Genomic DNA, 27,134 nt, shown 5'->3' with positions numbered 1-27,134 from the left:
ATCAAAATTTTTTCCAAAAAACTGGCCTCTTGGGGGGGGGGATTATCACCCGAATCCCCCCCTTAAAACCGGAACTGATTAAATTTAATAAAGTCGATACAATTCAAAAAGATCAAAAAAATTTACTATCGATAAAATTAAAAATAATTTTCATAAATAATCCAAAATAATTTTAAATAATAAAATAAATTGAAAATAGTAAATATCTAATAATAATAATAATAATGAATTAAAATTTAATTAGTAGGTAAAATCCATTTAAAATATTTGTAATTTTTATAACAATAATACATACATATTTAATTTAAACTAAATTTAAAAATTACTAATATTTTTGTTGAATAGCACATATTTTTGATGATGAATCTTGAAATAGACTTGTGATATAAAGATTGGGATGAAGATCGTGGAAATCCAAGGGCTTGTTTTCATTTCCATTTTGATCCGGTCAGACGTATCGTACGCGCGGTTTTTCCACCCTCTACCCCTAATGAGATGGACGTATGCGTCCAGTTGGTCGCGAATCATAAAGCACGCAGCGAGAAATACACATAGCGGAAAAAAAGGCAAAAGAAGAATCGACGAGGCAAAAGGAGAGACATAGAGAGAAGTGAATCCAGAGAAAGAGAGGGAAAGGAAGTAAATTTACGTGGCGAATACATTTGAAAAAGCTATATTCCAGTTGCTAATCCACAAAGCATAGGTCCGGAATATTTTAGCGATCCGTTTCCCGGTGCAAAAGTTTTACGTCAGAGGAGAACGGAGCTGAAGATATCCACATCCACACTGAAATTCACCATTAAGCACAAAACGCAGCAGCGTTGTTAAAACCTGGCCAAAATATTTAGAACTTTATCCTCTTTTTTTTTAGGGGGTTTTATTCAAAATTCTAGCTGTTGCCGTTCAAAAGTTACAGAAGTTCAAAGTTGCAAGAAGTGAGTGATTTGCACGATGGTCGTTTTTTGTTTACAGGGTGTCCAAGAATAAGGGGTTTTGATTTTGATACGTTCTGATAAGTCAAAATGGGAAAAAATATGCCCAGTCAAAATTGAAAAATCGAATAATAATCGAAAAAATGTGCTTTTGAGCGATTGCCAATGCAAAATGAAGGATTTTCTCCTGTTTCATTGAAAAAATCACTCAAACGCCCATTTTATAATGATTACCTATTCAATTTTCTAATTTTCAAGCGGAGAATTTTCTCTCATTTTTGATAACATAAAAATACCTTATTTTTGGACACCCGGTACATTCTTGTGATCATAAAATTTATATTGCTGTAGCTCGCTTTTTGAACTTTGAATTGAACTTCTGTAAATAGTAGGTAGGTATAGGTACACAATAATAAATTTTCATTTGTTCGAATGAAATGTACACTAGGTACCTTAGAATATTTTTTTATACCTGTGCATCAGAAATGACCAACGTAGTGGAAATTTGAAATTCGAAAAGCCGGATTATTTTCGTCTTTCGTCAATTAATTGATAAGTGAAACAAAAAAGCAGAAACAAAAACAAAAACAAAAAAACATAAGTACCTAATGATCTGAAATTACGCAGCCAGATTTTCACACGCTGCTGCGTTTCGCTGCGAAACGTGAATTAACGTGTGGCTGTAGATGTGGATAACTTCAGCCAGGTCAGAGGAGATGGCTTTTAGTGTGCGCGAAGGAGTTGCGCGTTGCGTACTCAGTTCGAACGCAAATTTTCGTTGCGCCTAAAAAACTGGGTAATTGTGAGCATAGTGTGTAACTGTTCTGGTCTCGCTAACGCGGCGTTGGCCTATATATTTTTTCGGGGCTACAAAAATTGCACTGCTGGAAGAGAATCTCGCTGCTGATCGTGTGACCAGAGATGCGTGATTTTTCACCGACCAAATAATCGCGAAACCGACCAAGCTGGAAAATACGACCTGCAGGGCAGCGTGAAAAAAATCGCCGAAAAAAAAGAAGCCACAAGAGATGGAAATTGGTCGTTCGCTTATGTAATGATCGCGTCACGCCGTCTGGTAAGCGTTTGAAAAAATGATGATGCTTTTCGAGTTTCGCCGCAAATGGTCGCCGCGGGTTTCGTCTTCGTATTCGTCTTCGAAATGTGAAAAATGCCAGAACGTTTAAAATTCTGCCCCGAAGACGGAATTTTTCGATTGGTAAACGTCGCGACCGAGTTGCAAATTTCGCCGCTTTCGTTATGTTGGAATTTAATGTCTTCGAAATAACGTAGCGGCCGCCGAAGCTCCGTGCTGTACAGGTTTTTTTGCCAAGGTATACCAACCAGACCCAAAAAGAAGCTGAATAGCGCCGGAGCCCGAATATGCCGGCGCTGCGAGGCTATTCTCGCTGAGAGAGTCGCAATATCGAGGCTGAGAAGAAAATCTGGCGTAAAACAAGCCGTGATCGGTGGCCGGGGAACAATATGGCGGCTGTGGAAATTCCCACTAATCTTGGTCACAGCTTCGTCAAAAAAACCTTCCACCGGCCGACATACTGCCACAATTGCACCGATATGCTCTGGGGACTGATGCAGCAAGGATCTGTTTGCGAAGGTAAATTACTCGAGAATTCATCACTTCTTCGTATATGTATACTTACCTACCTTAATCAACAGTCTGCTTCTTTATACCTTTCTACGTACGAGTATCTTACCGTACCTAATCGTATCGTTTTTGCTCTTTTTAACGCTGTTGCTGATGCCTTATTCAGTTCTAAAGTACCTATCTAATCCACTTGTTTGAAGAACCCTTCGAAGTGAAATAGGTAGGTACTTATTAGAATCATCTACATTATAGGTACGTTCGTAACGCCTTCGTCGACTCGCAGATCGAATATCATAATCACGATTGTCAAGTCCAACTTGTTCAAAGTTTTTTGGAAAACATTCTCAAAACATGGATCGATAATATCATCGTGTGGAAATACGATGAACCAAAGTTCATGTCTAAAATCTACCTAACTATACACAAAGATGTTAGAATCGCCTGATTAATAAGTTCACTAGCCGCATCATTCTTATTATAGCAATTCCAGGATGATCAATCCGAAAAATACTTACATCTCATAATTAATTTAGGTCTTGCCCATTTCATTCCCTTCCTCGGTTTGTAAATTACAGTGCTAATCTACTTATGATTACCTTGTGGATTGTTAGGTAGGTATCGATAAATCATTATTGTACACTAGTAAATACTTCAGTCGAATCGATCACAAAAATCTTCATTTAAAATTATTCATATCTCATAAAAAATGACCGAAAAACTAATTGAGAGTTGGAATAAATCGATAAAGGTTCCAATTTCATCGTCTAAAACGTAACGATGCTTTTCTAAAGTTGCTGTTGCTCTTACTAATAATATAATGCTTTAAAAATGATGTTGATGAAATGAAGTTTGCTCCATTGAGTCGTTCATTTCCAAAATATTGATGTTTGGGATGTTTTTTTCCTTGAATAATTCAGATTTGAATAGCTAACCTACCTCGTTCTTATTGCATCGTGAGGTTATGTGGTGAATTCATGTTTTCCTCTCATAAATGTTTCTTGTGGCAAGTGAGTAATTCGTTTAGAGTATCTGCTTCTGAAAAAATGAGTATTTTAAAGTGAATCTCAATGTCTCTAGAAGATATTTTCCAAAAATCAGGCTTTTATTTTAAGATTTTTGTAAAAAATTGTAAATTTTGAAATTTGAGATGGAATGCTCGAAATTTTGAAGCATTTTGGAAGCTGAATAATGAATATAGAGTTTTTATTTTCCCTTGAGAAGCTTCATTTTCAAGATACATACTTGCCAAAAAAAAACTGCCAATCCTGATATTCGATAAAAAGGTTGAATTTTTGAGTACCTAGCTCTGATAGCTCAACGGAGGGTTTTTCGATTGAAATGATAAGAATCATTGACTAAAAACTACGCTATTATTCTGAAAAAGTAAAAGAATTTGGCTCAGATGGAAGCATCCATAGACATGAGAAAAATTTAGGTTCAATTTTGGTAGTGTAGTGAACATGGAAAAAAAGAACAAAAAATCTATCAAAAAATAGCCTCTTGATTCAGTCACTCAACAAATTCTCAATATTGACCAAATATTTGCATTCAATCACTTTTTTCTCATTTTTCCCAAATAACTCAAGAAAAAAGTGATGCTGAGAATTTTGTTGTACTAATTTGTTCAAAACAGGATGAAAATACTTTTCAAGAGATATCATTTTGATTTTTCATACCTAATTTTATTTTATTAATCCCTGCATTTCTCGTTCTAGTTGAAGTAATTTTGGATGAAAAAAAAAAGTTGTAACTCCATTTTTGAAAGCTAATTTCAGCCCCCTTCCAACAATTTTATCATTAAAATTTGATGTAATTAGGCATTTTTTTCCCAAGTTATTCTAGACTTATTGAAAAAAATACCAAAATACGAGTCTTTCCAAGTTTTAATGTGAGTAAAATGAAAATTCGTGGGAAAAAATGAATACCTACGCCATGCCATGCCATCAAATTTCATAAGGTGGAAAACTGTACAAAATGACAATACCTAACCTGAAATAGTCACGAAACATGTTGAAGAGAAAATGGACGAATTGATTTTAAGGTTTTTAATTACAAGTGTAATATAGAAGGAAGAGAATTTTTCAAACAAGAAAGAGATATCCCTGTTGGCGTAGAAAATATGTAATAGGTAAGCTGAAGGGGTAGGTGGTCAACACTACAGAGTGCCTAATTATCAAAAAAAAAAAAAAAAATGAACCAAGTAGCTCATAAATATGTAAGATATTGTAGCCAAAAATTGTCCCATTTAGTTGAGTTTTCTAATTTTTGGATTTTGGTCAAAATGAACTCCCCCCCCCCAAAATGGATTAGTTAGTGACAAATTTTATGCTCTACAATTTTGGTTCGTTTCATTTTTTTTCTCCATAGGATCCTCAGTTTCCTTCAAATATCGATTGTTGCGATAGCAATTTTTTTCAAAAAATGAAAATAGTCATCACAGCAAACAATCGATGAAGAACTCTCCAACTTTTTACTCTAAATATTTCAGAAATGATCAAATAATTCTAGAAAAATATGATTATAAGTAGGTATTATAACCTTACTAATAGAAAATTTTCTGCTCTTATTTTGTTCCCCCCTTTTTTTTGTTAGATTCTTAGTTTTTGCCAAAATAAAAGATTTTCTGTGATGAAAAATATGTAATTCTTTGCTCCATTATTCATTCTAAGGTATGCACCCCTTGAAGAAAAATCGTTGAAAAAGTGATAAGGCGGTGTAGATATGTTTTTTACTCTCGTTGGAAGAAGGTGGAGTAGAATTTTGACCAAATTTAGACACCTTACATCGTATTGGGTCGAGGCTTATTTTTTTGTCGTATTGAACGAGTTAGGTCTAAATAGTTCCAATATTCGGTCTCGCTCATTTTTAAATGATATGTAAGAACTGTGAGAGGTCTTATGCCATTCAAGTGAGAAAAAATGTCCATTTATTGTGTTACCTTACCTATTCACCTCTAAATTATTCGTGGCTACAAAGACGGGTTGAAAATCATTACTTACCTATTTTGTTTGTGGTTGTCAGCTTAAGATGGAAGATAATACCAATTATAAAGCATACGATGCTAAAATATTGGTATCAGTTTTCCATACTGCTTCGTTTTTGTTGAAAAATTTCGCACATGAACAAATATTTACTGCGTATTGCGTCTTTGCACGTTGATAACCTTGGAGTTTTCGTACGATTTGGTGGTTTACGAGTATTTTATTTCTTTTTTGAAAAATTTTTACGCGAACAGTTTTTTTTTGAATAGGTAGGTACCTACTACCTAGTTGATATTTTTTTTTCAAATTTTTGCTTTTAAGTATTTATTTAATTTTTAATAAAATAATTTGGTCAAATAGGTAGGTGAGGTACCTATCGTAAATGATTCAGATTTCCAAACACGACGATACGAGTTAAAAATCGATCTTATCAAAAGTTTTATTTCGCCTTCGCCTCTCGAAAGGTTTTTATCTAGTGCGAATTAGTAGGTGGTTTCGTTCGATGGAGAAAAGAGTGGAAATCGATTCTAAACAAATGTTCATCTTGTCGATGACCTCGAAAGAACGTAGATATCTCGCGTTTTCGAAACAGTTACCGAATTCGATTGAAATTTGGAATTTTTTACGTCGTATCTTAGACAACACTGGGTTTTATTTTCATTCGATATCGAGCTTGCGAAGATAATCCTAGAATTATGATTTACAAAGATATTCATTCATATCTTTTTCATTGCTTTTCTCCTTTTTTTTTCTCCTACCAAGAGCATTACTTCTATTTTCCATCTAATCGTAAGTATCTGTCTGACTATATGCTGGTTTGCTATATCCCACAGAGAAAAAAGATGTAATTCGATAGTAACACGTATAAGAAACGAATTCAATTTGTGTGTTTTGTTTTTAATGAATGACATTTGAACTTGGTTTTCTATTTCAAGACTTTAATGAATCCTGTGTTTAATTTCATACTACTATAACCCCTCCATCTATGGGATTTTCGCTGAAACACCTTTATCGATTATTTTTTCCCATTGAATCGCATCTGTGTGTTTAGTTTTGAACGACATTGCCTTTTTTGACCGTTTTTAAAATGTTTTTCCAGAAGAATTTTTCAACAGTTCGCGTTTCTTTGGGTTTTCACCTTTTTTTATGAATTAAAATGTAGGTAGAGTACATGTAGTAAATTCAGTTCAATGAAAAAATACCTAAACGTACATACCTCTACCAATATCGTAAACTAAAATTCTTTTGAATGAATTCGCCATTTCAAATGTTTACAATATTAGCGGTCTTGGTACCGAAAAAATTAATTTTTTAAAATGGCAAACGTAACTTATAGTTGCTATGATAAGTATTTTATCGAAGATTTTTATGAGATTGGTACCTATTAGTCACATTTATGAATTGAAATGTAGAGTACATAGGTACCTACATAATAGTTTTTGAATCAGGTTACCCAACTTACCCGAGTGTTTTTCTGAATTAATCAACATTTCATTTTATTTAGTTAGCTACTTAGTCGAATTATGAGAAAAGGTATGCTGAAACATGGAACGATGACCAATCATCTACGAACTGAGGAAATATTTTGAAAAGCAGTTGCACGTTTTTAATCATTATTACCAATTTCAAAAAATTGAGGAAAATACTCAAAAAACTTGAGTGCATTTTTCGATTTTCGGTAAATCTTTGAAAATCATTTTTTGGAATCTCCAGTGACTTTTTGAAAGTTCAAGTTTTCCAAAAAACACCACAATGAAATTTTCTAAAAACAGCTGGAGGCTTTAAAAGGGCTTGAAACCACCTGCAGTCGACGTATTCACGTTGAAATTGGGATTCGGAATGAATTTTGCATTTCCAACTTTATGTGGTAACATTTTATGGAACTTTCAAGTTTTAAAGATCGCATTAGAGGCTCCAGAACTGCTCAAAATTGTTTGAAACTTTTTCCAATCGATTATGGTGGGCCGAAAAAAAGGTATTTATCTCAAATTTTGAGATGTCTGGGCCAATCGGGTAAAATTTTGATTTTTAAAATTATTTTTCATCCAAAGATTTTCAAAAAATTACCCACCAAAAATTCAAAAATGACATTCAGTGCTTGAATCAGAGCTGTAGAATGTGACTTTTCACCCTATCGTGATTGTTGAATGCTTTAAAATTAAAATTACCGAATGAAATTTTTAAAAATTGTGCATAAAATGTGAGCGTAACTCATGCTCCCTAAACATTGAGATTGTAATGGCAAGATGAATGGACGAGCTCGTGTGTACTTAAAACAGTGCCAGGTTATTGGTGAGGGAAGGTTGTTTTCAGATGGGATCGGTACTATGGAAATAAATATGTATCATATTAAAATTGAAATACTTATTTCATTTGAATTGAAAATGTTGTCAGAATATTAGGCATATAGGCAAGTACCTACCTATCGAGCTTCATCGAGTTATCGACCGATTAACAACCCCTTCGAAGAGTTGAATTCGACCAACCCATCAACTAATGAGTTATTTTTGTAATCTATATTCGTATTATACGAAGGCACACTATTTTCATTCAAATCAAACGGTATACATATAATTAGAGAACTACATAAACACGAGTAAAAATATTCTCAACAACCTGTAAGATATGCATTGTAGGAAAAAAAAAATTAACCCCTAGAATAATAATATACTTAGTTACTATAGCGTACTTGACACATATAATCGTACAATTGTGTCTATAACGATATATTTTTCTTGGAAAACTCCAACTCGAAAGGTCTAGGGTAGCACGAGCCGAGAACGAATCCTTGACAACGAAACATAAAAACTTCGCAGCGCCGAGCGAAGTGAACATCTTATATTCATATTGATGACCCTTCTGCTTTCGAATCCATTGCCTTTTGTAATTAACTAATTAAACCAGAAAGCGGCCTGCTTTGTGGAAAAGTTTTAATCAAATTTCCAGCTCGAACTTGTGTCCCTTAATCGATCAGTTATGTACATCGACGTAAGAAAAATTACACAGCTTTTGCACAAGCCGACAATTAAACGCCATTAAATGAACTCGCGGCTCACGCCAAATTATTCTCTCCTTCATTTATGATTATACCGAGGCGCTCTTTCATTATAGGTACCTACACCTATGAATCGTATACCGTATAGTATATGTGCATGTGTGCTGCGTGGACGTGTACGAATATTCGTCCGTGTTAACTTTTTTTTTTCATTCTTTCATGTGTAAAAGGTATATAAATGAAAAATGCATTAATATAATTATTCGTACTTCTTTTTCGTTTTAACTATTTTTTTTCCGAATTTTCCATCGTACAATTAAGCCACCTACTGGATAGATGGCGCGTTAGACGACGAATTAATGCATTTTTTAATCACACACACGTGTATGATCATGAATCAACTTATATTATTTTGCTCGAGTAAAAAAAACAACTCGAATTCGGAGCAGATACATTCACTGTGACCAATATGCAGGCGAATGACATTCTTTTACTGTAGTATTTTTGAGAAAATATTCACGATTAGGGAAGCTTTTGAGCCCTCGGCTTCAACAGTGGAAATGTACTTACATAAAACTTGAATTTTTGAAACAGGCTCAAAACATTTTTTTTTGACATTTTTTGGAAAATTTGCTGGAGGTTCAAAAAAAATTGAAGTGCGATTGTTTTCGAAGCAAAGTGATCATGTTAATCCTCAAAGTGACATCTTTCTGGTAAAATCGCTCGTACCTTTTTTGAAAATTTGATTTTTCTCACATTTTCTCAAAAATAACCTCACAAATTGGCCAAAAATTCACTTTCAAACCGAAGCTCTTGGAATTTTGCGGTATAACCATCTAAAAATGATCAAGAAGCTCTGTCCAATAAGCACCGGTTAGAGTTATAGGTCGTAAAGTTCATTTTTGACCATTTTCAGAGTAATTTGAAGTTTCTGGAGAAAATTGAAATATTGCTGGAGGCTCCAGAATGACTCAAAACTAGGTACCTATAGTAGTAGTCGTTGGTATGATGAGAGTTCAATTGAAGGGATTATTCACGTCGGTTCACTTTGCTTAAAAAAATATGTGTTTCGTAAAAACCAACGTTTAAAAATCGTCCTTAAAGCGACTTTTTAAAAAATTTTTAAACGTTCAAAAGTTCGCCAAAAATCCAAAAGTGAACTTAAGGACGTCTGAAATTTTGGTTACGGAGGTTTTAAAACATTTTATTTTAATCTAGCTTAGTTTAGTTCAAATCAGAAAGTACATACCATAATTTCGAAAGGTTCCCTTTATTGGAAATTTCAAAAAATCGGCGTTACCTAATTGCATTGAAATGCTCTCAGAAGCTTGACAGATTAGTATTTATGGTCTTTTGCAAATTCAATGGCATTCTCATATTTTTGTATGTTTTTTTTTCGAAATTCGGATGTTTTGAGGTATACCTTAAGTAAGTTTATAAATTAGGGTGGATTTCGACTAAATTTAGCAGAGATCTTCATTTTGAGATGAAAATAACTCGGAAAAAATTTTTAGCTTTGGAAGTGCCCCAGAAGGTGAGATTATTAAGCCCTCTATAAGAGGAGACATTTTCGAAAAAATTGTAATTTTTTCGCTCCAACCTCACACAACCTGTTTTGGGAAAGATGGTCCAGTCCCATGCAAATGAGAATATTTGAGATTCTTCGTCGATCTATGCTATAGGTAGCTGTCAAAATCCAAGACCACTACGAGTATTAGAGTTCTACTAAACGCTTGAAAATTTGCAAATCGTCCATTTTTTTGTTTTGAAAATATGTATTTTCTTCGCAAATGTTTCGCATTAATTATGCCAAAATATTAAAAAATATCATTGCTGAAACTAGGGAAATATTTTGGAACACAGTGGTGCCAATTTTCGGTCATTATTCCCAATTCTAGAAAAATGAGAAAAATACCCAAAAACTTTTGAAATTTTTTTTTTTTCAAGATTTTGTTATTAAGAGGTCTTATCAGAAAATCAATCATCATCAACGAATAAAGCATCTTATGATTGGTTGGCACAGATACCAAATAAGAAGGCATAGCTTAATTATTATTATTTTAATTACAAAGGCTTCAGTCAGTAGATAATGAAGGGTGTAAACAAAATATATTGTAATGGATATTTAGAAAGTTTCTGGTGAAATCCAAGCAGCCTTGAGCCCACAAAACAGCCAAATTTTTCCATTTTGAATGACCAGTTTAAATTTAGACAACGGATAGTCTTAGGTATGCAAAATCATATCGTTTTACCGTAGGTGTAGCTCCTTTGAGACTATAATTATAACTGCAAATTAATAATACTTACGCAGAATCAAATGGAAATTTTTAAGTTCAAATGATTGAAAATTTGATACCATCAGTATTCAGTACCTACCCATAAAATGAGCCAGTAGGTATAGTATTCTATTTCCTTAATTTCACAAAAGACTCGTCAAACTTCGGCGAACAAGTATTTTGATAAACTTGCCAATACCTACATAGATGTCTAAAGTATTAAGTTCAAAAGGAGTATACGTATGGTATAGCCACTGATTGAATATTTTCACACTTAATAATATTTAATGCTAAGTTTTCCTAAAACACAAGGTGGAAAAAGGTACAATTGCTCCTTCATCTGGAAAGTAAACAACCTACAAGGCTCACGGATCAAAAAACATCATGAATTCTAAAATTCCTCACATCTTAAAAAAAACCGACAAAATGATCAAAAAATTTCAACAAAAAAAAATACCCTATATCGTCTAGCTGCCATTAGAAATCAACAATTATGAAGTGATACCTACCTTCACCTTAACTAATATCTTTTTGACTGTTGATATTGGCAAACTTCACTTCACATCTCCTGTAGGTACGAGTATATGTACGAGGATAAATAGCAAGTCGTCTAATAAACGGTTTGGGCTTTGTGGTCTCACTAAGGGGGTTCATAGTACTCGGTCGTGGATGAGCGGTAATTTGCGGTTTGTAAATTTCACTTTCTGTTACCCTCGATGACAATGTATCGAAGCGATCTGTTGAGAGTATAATATGTTTACGTGCTCAGTTTACGCCTGCTGTAGATATGGTTAGTGAGACAGGTAAGAGGTTTCTGTAGTCAATCACAGTGATCGATTAAGTAGATATTTATGTTTTTATATTTCGCAAGAATGAGACCACTGTGCATGTGGGTGAAATTTCTCTATCTTTAGGTTGGGGTTTGGAACTGTTAATAAAAGGTGCGAGTGATTTGTAAAGACCTTTTTGCTATTGTCAACTGTAATTCATCTTGAAATTTGGGTAAATTTTTGGCAAACATGAGAATGCACCTACATATTTTCAAATTCGGAATTTAAATTACGTCAACCATTATACTCAAATTGATTCAAAGTAATAAAAAATAATACGATTCGCGAAGATTTTGGATGATTTGAAAGTGCATGTTAACCACCAGGAATCATATTGAGACACCTAACTCGTTAACGAGAAAGTGATATTGTTCTCATCGAAAATTTTCCCAGAGAAGTTCTTCCGTTCCCAATATGAAATCCTTTCTAATATTTCAGTGTTGCAAAGTGTCAAACTAGAAGTACAAAAAATCACATTCAAGTTCTAATGAACCAGTGGCGTAATCACGGGGGGGGGGTACTGACCTTTCACATCAAAATTGCTACTGTTTTGCTTCTTGAAACTACAAATTTTCAAAAGTTTTTGCCTTCGCTTCGCTCGGGCCAATTTGGTTCTCATCATTCCCACTTCAAATTTCAAGAAACAACTGATAAAATTTTTAAAAAGTTGAGATTGGAAAAATCGAATTCTTGAATTAGAATTGATGTTCTACTTTTTGAATTATAAATCTGTGATTGAATTTCAAAAATGTTGAGATCAAAAAAACCGAATTCCTTCATTAAAATTGATGTGAATTCAAAAATTTTAAGGGAAATTCTTGAAATACTCAAAGTGCCCAAACCATTTGAAAAGTGCTTCATTTTTTCCGAACAGAGCCATTAACTGTTCAAAACCATACAAAAATGGTCGTTTTTTCATTTTTTAAACCAATTTTTTCGAAAAATTTCGCTCTCGCTTCGCTCGACCAGTAATTTTACCTTCTTTTCTTAAATTAATCATTCTTTTAAAGAGTTTTCAGAAAATTAAAATTTCAATTTTTCATGTTCAAAAATCTCCACTGGTATACCTATTCAGCCGGAAAAATCATAATTTTTTATGTAGGCAAAACAGTATGATACACCCCCCTCCCAAAAAAGCATGACTTCGATCCGTCTCTGATGATATCTTGTATCTTGATTTCAACACCCCCCCCCCCCAGAAGAGGAGTCAACTTACGCTACTGTAACGAACTAATAAGGAGGAGATGGATCGCTGATTTTGGTTTTCTAATTTACCTATTTTTAGTTCTATCCCAAGTTTTTGTACTTAAATCTTTGAGGTCACTTATTTCAGGTTTTGCATTCACTTTTGTTTGGTCCCAATCCCAAATTAAGCACCAAAGATGGAGTAAAAATTTCAAACTGTTGAGATTTCAATGTGGGTGTCGAAGAGTTGACAATATTTTTAAAGGGCGTTGATTATATATTTTTTTGAGTTCATTTTTGGTCCTATTCCAAAATGAGCTTAGAAAGGGGAGGGGGACTTCCACATTATAAATTCAAATATAGGTATTATTAATTGTAATTTTGAGTTCGGAAGAGTACCATATTTTTGAGGTATATATCTCTTTGAATAATCCCATAAAATTTTATAAAATTTCGGAAATTTTCTAAAACGAATGGTTCAATTTAAATTGGCCTTTGAAGCGGTAAAAAATTGAAATATGTCTAAAATAAACTACCCAGCTACTAAATCAATTTTTTTTGATTTTTTTTTTTTACAAAATTAGACTAAAAAACCAGACGTTGAAAAATGCATTTATTTTTTGTATGAAGAATTCTACGCTGATGGAAAAATTTCGGGAAGAATTTTTCCTGTAAGTATCCGTCAACGTCTCTTCTTTAAAAGGCTGCTTTCTTAGATTAGTATGTATTTTGTTTCCTATTGATCTTTATACTAATGCTTTCAGATTTTTAATGTAAAATGTAAAAATTTTCGATTATTTTGCCCGGAATTCATTTTTTTCATCATCTTGTTTCCAAGTTTGATTCCCTAAAGCAATCACGGCAGTGACCCTTAATTGAGTTGAGATTTTTAAACTTTCAAAATCTTAATTTTTTCAAAAAAATTCAAGAGTCAGGAACTTCAAAATTGGTAAAAAAATGTCAACCGTTTAGTTCAAATTGTTTTATATGTAAAGTACCATATCATCAAAATTCAAAGTGGGAAGAAAGATTCTCAACATTTTTATTGTAGAATCGAAAAAGTTTCAACATTTTTCCTCTGAAATTTTAAAAATGAATAACAAAGAATAAATCTATTGTCATTCAAAAAAAAAAAAACATGCGAATCCCACGAAACGAGCGCGCACAGTTGAAGGAAGGGTAGGGTATGGAGGGTTCCACCTGAATATTGAAAGATGTTATCCCTCTGTGAAGAGAGTGAGTTGTCGAAGTCATGGAATAGAATTCAAAATGTGCAGTTCTCAGTATAAAGAATGCAGTCATCTACCTGAATGATGCAAAAAAGACGAATCGGTTCAATGAAATTACAAACAGTGCTACCTACTCCATAGTTTTATGAAAGAGAAAAACGTGGTAGGTAATTGAAATAGGTCATATACGTTTAGGAAACCCGCACAAGTAGCGGAATAACATGAATAGCTTTCAAATTGATATGTTGCACACATTAAAAGGATAAGGTAACTATATATGCTCGTTCGGCGGCGTATGCAAGAAGAATTCACTCGTATAGAGCGTGAAATCTCATATAGAGGAATATCAAATTGTTTGACAGCTCTGATAAACCAACAAAAGCTTTTAAGGAAACTTCAATTCTGGTGCAAGACAGCTCAAAAGTTACTCAGACGTACGAGTTCGGTGACTAATACATACATACATTTGTATATTTACCCGAATCGGTCGCGTACACTAGGTGCATGGATGTGCCCCATGCGTCGAAGGCATGGGTGCGGTGTCATATTAGAAAATTATTTTTTATCGATAAAAACTTGAGCGGAATATTACGAAATGGAATGTTCACCGAGAAGAGTTTCAAGAAGTATATTTGGGTTTAGCTTCGAGTAATAAAACTTTTGCGTTCGTGGTCTCCAACATCTAGGTCTCCGAAAAGTTGCGTTTTATATTCGTTTCAATTTATAGATTAAAGGACACACGATGAACTTTTTCCCCTAGTCTTCTTTGCTGCCTTCTTAAGAGTCTAAAATACGGTAAGGGTAATACATCGAGTCGAAATCTACTCTCATATTTTCTTTATTGCTGAAATGGTCAATTTTGAAGAGAAAAAAAAGCTAGGTAGGTAACTCTATCGTTGAAAAAAAAATAAGAGAAAAAACTATTCTCAACTTTTTATCCCTTATTGAAAGTAAGTCTCTTGGCTAAATTAAAAATTACTCGGCTTCATAATCAATACTTACCTGCCTATTCTACGTACACCTACATATCTATCCTCTGGTATTAAAAATTTTAATCAAATTTTCTTATCTAAGTGACTTGAATTAAAAATAGAAATTTATCGAATTAACCATCCTCGGCAGTAATTTAATTTCCTTCATGCTCGTGCTTTTATCCATTAAAAGAACTCTTCGGCGTATACTGATATTCATCAATACAGAATATAAAATGGTTACCTGCATTCGATGTTCCACGTCCACCTACCTGACCTACAAGTGGATTAAGTATTAGATGAAAGCTCGTAGGTATATGCTATTGTTTATAAGCTCGCCATTTAACGTTCATATGCCTATTATCCGGTTTTATTTCATTTTTATTTACTCGTCTCTTTTTACACATATTTATTGGTTATCAATCGTATAGGTACCTTTTATATTGCATATCCCTCTAACTCATTGCTATTGGAGACACTAGGAAACAAAGCATCGAGGATGAAAAAACTTCATCAAAAAATATTTTAAAATTTTAAAACGCCTCGATCTCGTTCATTTTACAAAGAAAAATCTCATTCCTTCTAACGTAATTTTAACTTGCTAAATTGGAACGCGAGACAGGTTGAAAGTGGCGAAAAAATGTAAGCTGCTTATGGTGGTTTTGAGCTTTTGTTTCTTTCTTTTTTTTCCTTCTCTTTTCTTTCTTCATACTCTGATAAAAAATACGTTTTTCTTTTTAAGATTTTTATAAACTGATTAATGTCTTTTGGCGTTTGCGAAGAAGCGATTTAAAAATTACTTCGGATTGAGTTTTATTACCGCGACGATTTAGGAGTATTTGATTGAAAAGTCTTATGAAACTTTTACGAAATAATAATTTTGTTTTGTTAATCCCAATTTTAAGAGAAAAAAAATCCGGTTTGAATAAGGTAGGAACAATTGCGTTATCTTTATACTCTGTATGTACTGGCTCCGGGATGAACCGGGAAAAAAGTAAAATGACGGAGGGTCGAAGGGTTTCAACCAAATTTGGTGGGGATCTTAATTTTGTGTTGAAAAGTACTGGTCAGAACATTTTCTATCTCCGGAGGTCAAAGGGAGGTCATATTCAAATTGTGAGGTAGCATCCATGGCAGTATGTGATACTATGATCGTGACTGTATTATTCTCCTCCCTGGTCTATGTGTTAACTCCCATTTAAGCCAAACCCCAAAGTTACTGGAACAGTTTGAGGCTTCATGCACCAAACTGGAACTTTCTCTCATCATTGCATAAGTAGCTGCGGCGAAGAAATATAAAGGAGAATTCGGTCTGTTATGCTTATGTATATCCTCACACTATACTTGTAGGTGAGAAGGTGACCAAAGATGGTTATCTCGGGTACCTGATCAATACTTGAGCCCTTTGTGCTTGTCATGTTGTGATATGTGATTCTATTAATTGTTTGCGATGTGTGTTTTTTTACGTCAAGCCCTTAAATTGTTGTGATATATTTTACTATTTCAAAAGGTCTAACACAAACACGGATTCCTTCTCATCATTGTTGTGATATGTGTATAGTCTCTATTAATTTAGGATACAGTTCTGAGAGAATCCTGTAAGCTATCCAGGAAAACTATAAGGGACGATACATCTACTCCTTATGAATATATTCTGACCTTAACCACCCCTCAAACCAATCTTTGAAACATTCTCATTACCATTCTCATCATATTTACTCATTACAAAATAAATCCGATTTCTTTGCTGTAGTCCCTACTCAACTGGTTTTGTGGAAAATGGTCCAGTTCCAAAAAATAGTATTTAGACGACTTTCAGGGTTCTACTGAGTGGTTTAATATCCGCAAATCGCTTGTTTTTGGGTAGATTTGTGTTTTGAAAATTGTTTCTTTTCAATATTTTGCATTACACTCTGTAAAAAAATATCATTTCTAAAGCTGGGGGAATATTTTGGAATACAGTGGTGCCAATTTTATGGTCATTATTGTAAATTTTAAAAAAACTGAGAAAATTTGATGAGATACTTACTTACTTTGGTCATTTTTCTCCATTTTTCTAGACTTGTAATAGGTATACCTAATGTCCAAAAAATTGGCATCACTGCATTCTGAAATATTTTCCAACTCAGTTCCAGTAATGATAAGTAGGTATAGGTACCTACATATTTTTCGATGTTTTGGCTTAGGTAATTCGAAAAATACTTATTTGAGGGAAAGAATTTGCAAAACACAAATTTACCTAGAAAAATGATTTTAAAATTTTCAACCGCTTAATAGAATCCTAAAAGTGTGGCTTGAGATTTTAAAGCCAAAATGACCTAGGTCAATGTTGAATTTCAAATAGTTTCATTTGAAACTGAGCCATTTCTCCCAAAACAGATTGGGAAGGGCTAAAGCGGAAAACAACGACATTTCTCTCAAAAATATTTCCTCTTTGAGAACCATACATCCCTCAACCAGGAGCACCTCCAGAGCTGTCTTTTTTCTGAGAGACTTTCAACTCAAATATGTACATTGAAAATTTCCACTGTATTTGGTCATCGTTCGGCACTTTTTTTTTGCAATCCACCCTGATAAGTACCTATAAGTATACATACTAAACTTTGTGGAGAGGGAGGAGGGTTACAAAAATGGAGGCACCACCACTTGTACTGAGGGGATTAGAAATAGAGTGTCGATCGTTTGCAACTTTGGGGCTGTCAAAATTTTAATCGAATATTGCTGGGAATCCGTGAAAAATTTTCAGACTTGAATAATTCCTACCTTCATTGATCACAATTTCGAGAAAATAATATGTTTTTTTGGGAATGAAATCATTACTTCAGTGTGTTTTGTATAGGGCTGCAAAAAATGAAAAATAAAAGTTTTAAAGTTTTTTTTTTTTTTTTTTTACATTTTTTTATAGATACTGGGCGAGTTTTTTTTTTCGAGTTTTCAGAGTGTCAATGTTGCTATTTTATTTGTACTCGTAGCAAAAAATAGATTAAAAGTCAAAATTTTAAAAGCGAAAACGTTAACGCTAAGTCTGCGAGGATCGAAAAAATGTTGTAATCAGCTAAAAATACATATGTTTGAATGAGTAATATTTTTTCTAATATTTTCTTCAGGTGGGCCATTCTCAAAAACTCAAAAAACTGTTGAAAAATGAAAAAACTCGTGAAATAGTAGGTATGAAATTCTGCACGCAGCCCTCTGAAATCAATGAAAATCAAATACGTAATTTCTCTGAAACCACATTTCAACTTTAAGGACCTTTTCACCTCAAATTTTGAGGTAATTGGTGCCGCAGCTCGAAGGGGGATATATTATCGATATAAAAATGCTCACTTAACGCTACTTACCCCTTTTGCAGATGAGGAGGATAGGGAGTTTCCTCAACCCCCAGTTATTTTTGAAGGCCCGCGAAGGGCTAGCCAATGTTGAAAAATTTGCTTTCACCAAAACGATCCTAAAAATTAGCTCAATTACGATTTTAAAGCCATAAATGAATTTTATTGGCCTCACATTTCTTCTTCCAGAGGGTTCAGAATTCCTTTGTACGGTCCTGATCATGGTTAATCACTGATCAGACAATCAAATAAAAATCTCGCTTTGAGCTTCAAAAGTGCAGATTGACTACAAGTCATGAGGTTGTGGGTTTCGAGAGGGGGGGGGGAGGTGAATTACTTCGAGAACAAATTAATCGTCAATTTTTCAAGTGCTTCCTTTGCTGTGAATTTATGCTTGGAGCTAATAGCCATCGAACAGTAGTACATAGTAAAACAAACATCTTCTTCATCATATCCAAAATTTATAATTTCTCATAGGTATAAGTAAAGAATTTTCTCAGTTCCTAAACGCTCACTCAGCCTAAAAACTCATCTTTGACAAAAATATAGCTATACCTACATTTTTTTTAGCATAAATCATGCATGATAATTCGTACCATTGATTTGAAAATCCTGGAGCCAGTATTTTTCAATGCTCTTTAATTGGATGGGCCATTTTGGGAAATTCTTGTTTTAATTTTTTTTAAATGAATGTTTACCTAGGGGAAAATGAATGGATCTAGGGAATTTCTAGATCAGATCTGATCAATCCCTGATCTGATGGAATCTAATTTTGGTCTTCCCATGAGATGTTGTTTTCTGCATTGCAATGATTTTTCATGTGAGAACATAGAACTAGTTTCAGCGATCGGCCAGCATTTGTTCCAATATACTTTTTTTGTATGTGTGAGTTGCTGAGATACCTGCATGTTCTGTTATGAATCTCTTGATCGTAGAAACTCGCATCAATTTGTCTCGCACATTTTTTGAAGAATTTTTCCAGAGAACGAATAGGTAGTGAGGAAAATTTACCTATTTTATCAGTTTCATTTCTCCAATAAAATCAAGACAACTGAAACTATAGACAAAAATCTGACCATCCGAATATTAGACCTACAGATTGACTTTGAGCTTTGAGCTCAGTTCGTTATACTTTCAGCGAGAAGCCGCGGAGATGGAAAAACACAAGACGAAACGGAGAAAAGGAGTAAATTTAAAAACACTATACGAGGGAGTAGTACAACAATGTGTGTGTGTGTGGAAATGACTCCGGCGGCACAGCCTCGTTGGCAACACTGACTCCTTTTCACTCATTTCGCTCCTTTTTCGCATCCGCGAAATACTCTAGTTCGCCGGAGATCAATGATGGCGCCGCTTCGTTCCGCGGCGCCTCCACCGAATCTTGTGACGTCAGAACTACGATTCCCCTTTCCGTTTAGAATTTCGTCGCCTATCGTCTCGCGCGTTTTCCTTTTTGTACCCTCTCGCGTTACGTAACCTAGTTAACTGTATATAACCTTTTTGTATATACATCGTTGACACCCCCCTGGCCCCTTTTTCTTTCTCACATAAAACATTATCTGGTTTACGCGGGTATCAAAGTCGTCATTTTCTTTAACTAGGGCAAAGCTGTATCGTTCATTTTTACTTTTTACGCTGGAGACAAAAGTGGAAGTGTTCTTTTCCGAATTTGCGATTTTTAATCTTCTCTCGCTGAGAAAAAAATCAGATTACCGTCAGAATTTACTAGCGAACGTAAAGGAAAAACGCGTTTGGTGGCAAGATTTCGACGCCAGCTTAACTTATGACTTATGAGAGAGAAGAAAAAAGCACGTTGAAGATTAGAATTTTTTATTAAGCTTACAACATAACCTTGTTTTGGGCATGTTTTAATTTTTCAACATGTGAATATTCCATGTTCTCGGTGTGGTCCCGTTGCCGAATGTCGAGTAGAGTCGAGTGTAGGTATACTCAGACTTTTCACCGATCTTGTGTGTTTTGAGAAGTTTTTAAATTTTTCTGAGCGGATTTTTACTTTACCTATTTATTTTTTCATTTATTTTTTTATATTTGAGTATTTTATTTTTTTTATACTTGAACCCCCAAAAAAAATAGTATGTATTTTGAAGCAGAATTATCCAAAAATAGAAAAATTATATTCTGGGACAGTTATTTTATCAGGAATCCAATTTAATGATAAAAATAATGGAATATAAGTAACAGTGCGAACACCTATAGGTATAGAAAAGTTGTCTCAAGAAGTACTCTTGAATTGCCTTCCACGGAGATGTTCGAAATTCCAACTTTCTCCCTGAAGAAATATGTTTACGGGTCTGAGAGAAATTTCAAGAAAGCTTCTCGATATTTCAGAAGACGAAGATGTAAACTTTTTACGATCCTGATCCTGGCAAAAAATTGTTTGTTAAATAATTTCAAAAACACATAAAAATTTGAACTCAAGTCAATGTCCCAATAAAATCTTAATCATTCAAATTCTTAAATTTTTCTAAGATTTTTGCAGAAAAAATATTTTGAAAAATGAATACATTCTCTGAAATTATTTTTAAAAAATGAATCTCTATTATGGTAAAATGCTAAAAAATTTTACTGAATTTTTTTTTTTTTTAATTCTAAATTCAGCTTGAATAGAGTGTTGGGAGGCTAATTTAGTACATAGATTTGATTCGCTCTAGCTACCTGGAAAGATTTGTGAAATAATGAAGAGAAAGTCAGACATCTCCACCCAACATTTTTCTCCAACACGACGTTCAATTCAGAAAATTCTTTCCACCATGTTCCTTAACAATTTATATTTTTTTAATTAAATCGCCTAGCAAAAAAGTTGAAAAGTGAGCGAAATGAATTTATCTACTAAGAACCGCACACGATGAGCACAAATGACGAAGTACAATCTTTTTAAGCGCTTCTTTGCTTCCGTTCTTATCGAACAAAAGTAATCAGCACAAACTTCCCATTATTGAAATAAAACGACCACACAATGCTGCGAAAAGTTTGCCATTTAAAAATATTAAATGCAAGTTAAAGGCTTATCCGCGTTGTCAATAAAGAAAAACGAGTAACTTGGAAAAAAGATGGAAAATTTTATAAATAGGTTGGCTGGTTGGAGGGTATTACATAGTAGATGAAGCGAGGTGTTTGTGTTCGTAGGATTTTTTTCTTTAGTTTTTGCCAAGTCGAAGTGAGAATTACCTATAGTCGGTATATGCTGAATAGGATGCAGTTTTTCGTGCCATGTTATTTCGTAATTACTCATCTTCAAGTGATGCATTTATTATGTTTAGAAAAAAGAAGTGCATGAGATTTAAGAATTTGCATTCGATCGATGATGTTCATTAGTCTCTTTATACGAAAGTTGTGAAATCACCCTTCTTCCTCACCCGTCCAAAAAATCGAATCCGAGAAATTTCAGCAGGCTAACATTAAGAATCTCTGCTTTGAGATGGTTTACAAATTAATCAAAAATTCACTTTTGAACCAGCGCTCTTGAATTTTCGAAGTAACCAAATACTTACGAGAAACGGTCAAGACGGTACCAATAAATAATCACCAAATGTTATAGATTCCAAAGTTCATTTTTTGCCCCTCTAGAGCGACTTGAAATTTCTTGACAAAATTGAAAAATCGCTGCATGGAGGCTCCAGAATGGCCCAAAACTAGTGCTCAGTTGTTGATGTGTGAGATTTGAACAGAATCGAATTATTCATACCTATGTACAATTGTTTGGTTCACTTTGCCCAAAATTTCTTGAAAACGTTAAAAAATCTCCCTTAAAACAGTTTTTTTAAAATTCGCCAAAAATCTAAGAATGAACTTCAGGACCTGAAAATTTGGTTGAGAGGGTTTCAAGATAGGGTTTTTCGATTTAGTTAGGTCTTGTTCGAATCGAAGAATGCCAATGCGAAAGATTCCCCAGTCAAGGCAGTCAAAATAGGTATTTTAGGAATGTGGAAATTCAAAGTTGCGAAAAAATTAGAAAAATTAAAAAAAATGTAAGTAGATTGACGTAGATCAAGGTTTTAAATGTTTAAAAATCAAAATTTCAGCTAAAAAGTGATTTTTTTTTTCATTTACAGGTATTTGTAGGCACTTGAATAAATTTGTGAGAAAGTCCATCCAAAATCTGAAAACTGCTTACTTCATCTTCTCGAAACAGAGAAAACATTTTCACCTGAAAACAAGAAAAAATCCTCTTTTAATATAAAGAATAAAACTTTATAAAGATAGAGGAGGGAGGTAGAAGCACAATGCCCTTAGATGATGTCACCTTGAAGATGGATTTGGATTTTAACACAATTGAAATATGTAGGGGAGAGGGAGGATGTTCTGGACAAAAAAGTTTGAACCCGATTTTTGACTCCCAGTAATGTGGAAAAAATTGATCAAGTGCGGCAAACGATTCCTTTGGGTGACACATACCACATATATTTTTTGCAAATTTTTAAATACAAAACTGGTGGAGTAATTCAACTTTGAAAATTTCGATGTTTTTGTCCAGAACATAACTTTGGGTGCCATGTTCTGGACGCGAGGGTGCCATGTTCTGGACAGCATACAAATTGTACCTAAAATCAACGATGTGGTATTCTAATCAAAGGAAATACGATTGAAATTTATTAAAAAACAGTTTATGCGTTTATTCAGAACATTTAGGGCATTCTACAACCTCTTGGTTATTTTTTGAAAATCCGAGGCAAACATCATGCAAAAAAAAAAAAAAAAAATGACACATTTCGAAAATGACGCATATCCATGCAAAACCAAACTTTCTTTCTTTCTAGGCCAGTTTTCCAATCTTTCATGCATTTCTTCAGTTTCTGAGACAATGTAGGTATTCCATACATGTAATATAAGCAAAGTGTCCAGAACATCACACCCCCTCATTTTGGAATCAATTGGAAATATTACGAGTTGAAAGCGTTCTAGGATGAATAATGAATATCACCAATTCACGTTATAAAGTAAGGTTCACTACTTTCATAATTGCCTGCAGTTTTTTCTCCGGTCGTTTCTTCTTTTCAAAATATTGAAAACTAAAAAAAGTTGTCGGCGAAAAAATCACACACGTTTTAGACAAAGTCACATATTTTTTTGATAAGAACTTCCAGGGGAATGTTTGTCAGTGCAAACGCATGTAGTATCACAATGCCACGTACTTTTATAAAAAAATAATTTTTAGGCACAGTCAAAGTGGTCAAACTAGATTTCGTCCAGAACATCACCCTGTCCAGAACATCCTCCTTCTCCCCTACGATTTCGATAACTCGCGCTATTCTAAAAATCTTTGAAACACTGGAATGTACGCGTCCGTTTCTTTTGATATGCTTTTCCATTTCTTATCTATAGGTTTCATATTAACCAACTTTTCTTCATTTTATTCAATTTTATGGGATGTAAAATATGTATCTTGTTCTTGAAAATACTTACAAAGGTATTTTAAAATTATGAAAATCGTTTCAAAATATTTCAATGGCTGAATAAATGAATAAATCAACGTTTTCTGTGATTTTCAGCTAATTCTTTGAACATTGTTTCAGTTGCTTCGTACCATTCCTGCTTACCTTGGTAATTAAAATTTGTGAAATTTTAAAAATTTCAGCTTTTCTCCATCGTAATGGGTTAGGGCCGTTTTTTGCCGGGGGAGGGGAGGGGAGGGGACGGTATTCGACCGTCTGGTATCCAAAAGAATATTATTTTTTTCAACCAGAATTTATTTTAAAAAGCAAATACCTAGCCCAAATAGGTAAGTAAGTACATAAATAAGTATTTCACCAAAGATTGAAATAGGCAAATCGCAACTATAAATGCAATCATTGAGATAATTCGGTGCAAATATTTAGTTATCAGTACCTACTTAAACGTAGAACAATTCAAAATATTGGAAGTACATGACGAAAAATAATTTTCGCAGCTTGGCTGAAAAATTATTTAAATTACCGTTCGCCCTGCTTAACGTGCTACATTTGTGACCCGAATATTAGGGAATTTTGGTTGATTTTCCTCGTGCTACGTAGAGGGAAAAAACGGCGATTTTTATCGAAATTAATTTCAGTTTTGTTTAAACAATGTGACGTGTATCGTGCCATATCTCTTTACTTTACTAAGTAATACCAGTTGATGGTATTATTCGTGTTTGGACGAGAGAACGAGACGTATTGTAATTTTATCCGCTTTGAAAAATTCACTTCTATCGACGATGAAAGCACTTAGATGAGAAAAAAAAACTTCCACCTCAACATTTCCACGATGGACTTTTTTTCTCCCCCGGATGTGTTTATTTTCATTCATCTTACGAATATTTTTATACACCTTTTTGAGAATGTGATGATATGTATTTATTTTAGTGGTGTTATAATTACCTTAGGTACATTGTATATAGATGAATCTATGAAGCCATCATAAATATTGGCTACAGCATTTCAAGAGATACCTATTCAATATTCTATTTGTTTGAAGGAATTTATAATGCATAAAGCTAAAGCTTCTAGATACAGATTGATTATGGTCATTGAAAATTTAAATTAATCGATTGCCTTCTAATCATTTTTGTTTCCTTCTGTTTGTCCACAGTATGCAATTTTGTAATACACGATCGCTGTTTGAGATACCTAGTAACACCTTGTACCGGAGTCGCCACCAGTTTGATCAAAGTAAGTTGTAAATTTTTATTATTTTCGCTCGAAATACTATTTCGCATATGTAATTCAAACATTCAACTTGTATTTAACGGTGATACTGGCAAACATCTGTGTTGAAATGTTTTACACATAAGTGTGCAGGTGACGTTTATCGTATAAAAATAAATCATTTAGCCTACACGCACGAGTTATACTGCCGAAAGACGATCTATGCGTAAAGAGAGAACAATTTCCTATTATCTGCTTCTGTCTGCTATATGTGCCATGTGCCCCACAATGTATTTAGATTGAAAAGTGTTTCATTCAAGTACAATATGACGAATGGGAAAAAATTAATGTGTCGAAGTCTTATGTTCAGTATTTTTCCACTGTTTGAAATTTTTTCGTAAGGAAAAAATATCGAGACAGAGCAAAGAAGCGTTCGTTTAAAATTCATTTACTTTTTGAAAAATTGCGAGTGGTTCGCAAATTTTATAAAATTGAAAGTGCGTGCAAATCTCTTTCTCGGAAGTAAATTCAATCTTGTCATAAATTCAACTTTTAAAATCGATTACAAGTTAATCGTTAATGTGAGAAGACGGACCGTAAAGATTAAGACACTTTTTTACAATTTGAACATTCCAAATTAGAAAAAAATCCAAAATTGTCAATTTTTAGAAAAGATGGCTCAAAATTTCTTTTATCCCTTGATATCTACCTGCAGAATCGATGCCTATAATTTTCAATTCGATTTATGGCCTCTAACAAAAGTTGAATTTTCTCCAGCAATTTCCAATTATTCCAGAAGACGTTGTAATCTAGGGCAGGTGAATCGTAAATCCAACGTAGGTAGCGCTTTTGAAAAGTATACTTTTTACCCGTTGGAAATTTTGAATTTTTGAATATTTAAGAGGAATCCGTAATTCTCAATTTTAACAACAACGAATCACTTGAAACTTCTTTTTGCCTCTAAAGTTCACAACCCGAATGATTTTCACTGTTTTCAAGCCGATCTGGAGCCTACTGCTAAGTTTAACTTTTTTTCAGCGATTTGAAATTGCTGGAGAAAAGTCAACTTTTACTGTAGGAGGCTCCAGACCGACTCGCGAGGATAGGGGAAATCGATTCGAGGTGATCGACTATCTCGTACGTAAATAGATTTTCTGATTTTTATTTCTGTTTTTTTTTTTTTTTTTTTTTTTTTGATTCTGTGATCTGAGTGAAATGTCCTTTCGGTGACCCAAATTTCAGCTCAACTGAAGGTGACGGGTTGTAAAAGTTCCCTCGTTAAAATCACAGTATAATCTAAATTGAGAAAAACAGCTTTTTGCTTGTAAAAATTAATTTGGAGAGTCGTTTTACTTTTGAGTGAGTGTAGACATCTGTTCTGTATGCCTACCGAGGGTGAATAGTAAGTTTCGCACATCGCCATGAAAATAACTCTGCCATAGCTCCTTTTACAAAACTGTCATCTTTCTATCCCTATTGTTAAGAATTTCTTTAAATTTTACGTTTCTCCTAACAGTCATTTGCCGCCTTAATTTATTTGTCAAATAAGTAAGAAAACGCATAGTATCTAGGTAAGTATGTATTTGTAACCGGTCTGAGACACGTTGACAGTCCACTACTTTATTGTTAAAAGTATAGAGACAAAAACATGATGTAAGAAGCGCAAATCACTGAAATCAGGAACAGCTCTTGTCAAGAAAAGGAAGAAGAATGGTTATGGAAAATTTTCACCTCATTTTTACGACGAAATTATTTTTGAAAATAGCATAGTTATCCTAAAAAAGAGACAAAATAATTAAATACAATCATTTTTTTCTGTTTCCGTGAATTTATTTTTCTCTTCGTTTCGCTACGACTTGTGGAAAATTTTCAATTCTTACTCTTTTAGTCTTTAATCATGTTAAGTACTTAACATAAAAATTCAATATGACACTTTATTTAAAAAATTAATTAGAGGCCTTCAAAACGCGTGGAAGTTTAAAATGTGAACCAGTGAGAAGATTCTCGCGCAGTTCTATTTTACGACAGTTGCTCAGTTACACAATATTTTGTGATTTTGAGATATAGGGTAAGTGCAGGTAATATGGGGTACATAAGTTCAAACTCTTCCTGAATGGAGAGAAATTGGTGAAAAATGAAAATTTTTGCGACATTCGAAAATTCAAACATTTACCCATCTG

General features: G+C 33.8%; 1 protein-coding gene across 1 annotated transcript in view; it reads left to right on the top strand.

Annotated features, from left to right (window-relative positions):
• Nucleotides 1-1,702: 1,702 nt before the first annotated feature.
• Nucleotides 1,703-27,134, top strand: part of LOC135846337 (diacylglycerol kinase theta) — a 48,529-nt gene continuing 23,097 nt past the window's right edge. Inside the window, exons 1-2 of the mRNA XM_065365367.1 lie at nucleotides 1,703-2,544; nucleotides 24,899-24,978. Of these exons, the coding sequence (XP_065221439.1) occupies nucleotides 2,415-2,544; nucleotides 24,899-24,978 (210 nt within the window). The 5' untranslated portion in view covers nucleotides 1,703-2,414. The remainder of the gene's footprint in view (nucleotides 2,545-24,898; nucleotides 24,979-27,134) is intronic.

The sequence above is a fragment of the Planococcus citri genome, chromosome 5, assembly GCF_950023065.1.
Source record: "Planococcus citri chromosome 5, ihPlaCitr1.1, whole genome shotgun sequence".
Lineage (NCBI taxonomy): Eukaryota > Metazoa > Arthropoda > Insecta > Hemiptera > Pseudococcidae > Planococcus > Planococcus citri.
Note: the sequence above shows the minus strand (reverse complement) of the source record. Positions and strands in the feature narration are given on the sequence as shown.